This window comes from Oryza glaberrima, chromosome 3 (assembly GCF_000147395.1).
Source record: "Oryza glaberrima chromosome 3, OglaRS2, whole genome shotgun sequence".
NCBI classification, from domain to species: domain Eukaryota; kingdom Viridiplantae; phylum Streptophyta; class Magnoliopsida; order Poales; family Poaceae; genus Oryza; species Oryza glaberrima.
Genome location: NC_068328.1, coordinates 4,454,038 through 4,456,302, shown reverse-complemented (window position 1 = coordinate 4,456,302; position 2,265 = coordinate 4,454,038). Strand labels below are relative to the sequence as shown.

The 2,265-nt window shown below is 54.7% G+C and overlaps 1 protein-coding gene across 1 annotated transcript; it reads left to right on the top strand.

The window, feature by feature from the left end:
• Positions 1 to 423: 423 nt before the first annotated feature.
• On the top strand, positions 424 to 1,929 carry LOC127765845 (uncharacterized). The gene is made up of 2 exons (XM_052290805.1): positions 424 to 777; positions 958 to 1,929. The coding sequence occupies exons 1-2, from the start codon at positions 550 to 552 to the stop codon at positions 1,465 to 1,467; spliced, it is 738 nt and encodes a 245-aa protein (XP_052146765.1). The 5' UTR covers positions 424 to 549; the 3' UTR covers positions 1,468 to 1,929.
• The last annotated feature ends 336 nt before the right edge of the window (positions 1,930 to 2,265 follow it).

The window sequence follows — 2,265 nt, the reverse complement described above, 5'->3', positions numbered from 1 at the left end:
AGCGCGCGCGCGTTATTAAGCTTCGCATGTGAGCAGCGAGAGCGACCGATCGGTGATCGCATCGTTCGTTCGCTCGCCGGTCGTGATTGGCCGGAGTAATGGCCACCCGCGGCCGGCGCTGTAGCTACTCGTAATTATTACTGTGCACACCGTGACCCGGTTAAATTAAAGCCGGTGTACACATATAACGTGCGCGTACGTCGCGAACGCAAACGCGACCGGACCAGCCGTCGGAGAAGAAGTGATGCAATGGTGAGACTGCGGACTGACCAGGCTGATCTGACCAGTAGTAAAGTGTGTGAACATCTGGTGGGCCCGGTCGCAGTGTCCACTTTAAGATCCTGGCTACCACTTCCGTGCTCTTAAATTTCCGACGATCCTACCACCTCCCCCGGGCCATCCGCCACTATATAAACCCCTCACTTCCCGGATCGAGTGCCCCACTGCACTACTAGCTCTTGCGTCGCACACGGCCCGACTACCCGACCGAACCCCAAGTACTCCTTACGTTCTCTCTTCTACTACCACCTCATCAGCGGATCGATCGAGATGGTGTCCTTGCAGTCGGCGCTGCTGCTCCCGGAGGCCAGCAGGCGCCCGCCACGGCCGACGTGCCTCCCGCTCGTCGATTCCGTCGCCTCCACCGCCACCAGCAAGAAGCGGAAGCGGGCCGGCGTCGACGACGTCGGCGAGGGCGAGAGCGGGGAGGTCGGGATCGAGCTCTGCTTCGACGCCGCGCCTCTGCCCCTCGAGTGGCAACGCTGCCTCGACATCAAGGTGCGCATGCAAATATATGCTAGCTGATCATCCATGATCGATCATGCTTTTTTTTTTTTTAACGAATCGACGAGCCCAATTTCATTCAATAGAGAAGGAATGATCGATCATGCTCGCGTTCGTGTTCTGACGACTCTTTTTTTTTTTTTTTTTTTTTTTTTTTTTTTGCTTGTCGTGCAGTCGGGGCAGATCCACTACTACAACACGAGGACGCACAAGAGGACGTCCAGGGACCCGAGGGCGGAGGAGCCGCCGGCGCCGGCGCCGGAGTCGCACCACCGCCGCGCCGCGCCCGCCGAGGAGGAGGAGGAGGAGGAGGCCGCGAATTATTGCGCGCCGCCGCTAGGCCTGGACCTGGAGCTCAACCTCACGTTCGAGCCGCGCCGGGTACCTATCCAGGAGGCCAAGAAGCACAGGTCGTCGGCCGTGGAGACGACGACGAAGCCAGCGGCAGCGGTGGCAGCGGAGAAGTTAGCGCTCGAGTTGCCGGCCGGCGGCGCGTCCAGGGAGATGGTCGCCGCCGTTTGCGCGCGGTGCCACATGCTGGTGATGATGTGCCGCGAGTGGCCGGCCTGCCCCAACTGCAAGTTCGTGCACCCAACAGCGAACCAGAGCTCGCCGCCGCCGCCGCCGCCGCCGGAGCCGGCGCCGCTCAAGCTCGGGCTCCAGCTGCTCTGCTGCAAGGACTAATTAATGATCCAATTTCCAAATTACTCGTTCGATCGATCGATCGCTCGTCGTCTCTGCTGCTTGACCCGTGCAACGGCTGTCGTTATAGAGCGCATGTGTACGCGTAGCTATCTACAACATTAATATTGTCACTATGTAGCTACGACGTCGTACAAGTGCAATAACCAAACAGTGGTAATTAAGGCCACTGTTAGTGTACGTACGTAACAAGATGATCATTAGGCGGCTTAATTAAAAAGGGGAAATTGAGTTCAAAAAGGAGCCAGTATGTAGTGATCAATAGCTAGCTGGTGACCGATGGGCGATGGTGAGGTATGAATATATATATTATGATGTAGATATTAAGTGCAAATATAAATGTAGTCTCTGGAACTTTGTGGGTATGCGTCACTAGCTCATCAGGCTCACTTGTCCGTGCATGTATGCGAATTGGGGTCGAGTGTGTGCTTTGCTATACCACTATATATGTGTGTGTGCGTTGTACAAAAGTTAGTTGGCTGTTGGTGAGCAGAAATTTATTGGTGCACGCCTGCTGATGTTGTGTGTATTGCTCATGCTGTTTCTGCGATGGAGCTGATCTCGAGTAGTATTGGTGTCGCATTGATGGACACCCCCAGATAATGTTAGATTCCTGGGTAGCAAAAAAATGAATTTTCACATAATGAAAACGGTTGAATAATTAATTAATTGGATACTCCGACCACAACATCTACGCGACCGATCGATCGACCACGCAGACGCAGCTCCAGTTTCAGTTCTGTAGTCTGGACATGGATTTTTAGGTGTTCTTTTCTGTCA

Coding starts and splice junctions, on each gene's coding strand:
- LOC127765845 (XM_052290805.1), top strand. CDS start 550: ATGGTGTCCTTGCAGTCGGCGCTGCTGCTCCCGGAGGCCAGCAGGCGC. Junction 778..957: donor AACGCTGCCTCGACATCAAG/GTGCGCATGCAA, acceptor CTTGTCGTGCAG/TCGGGGCAGATCCACTACTA.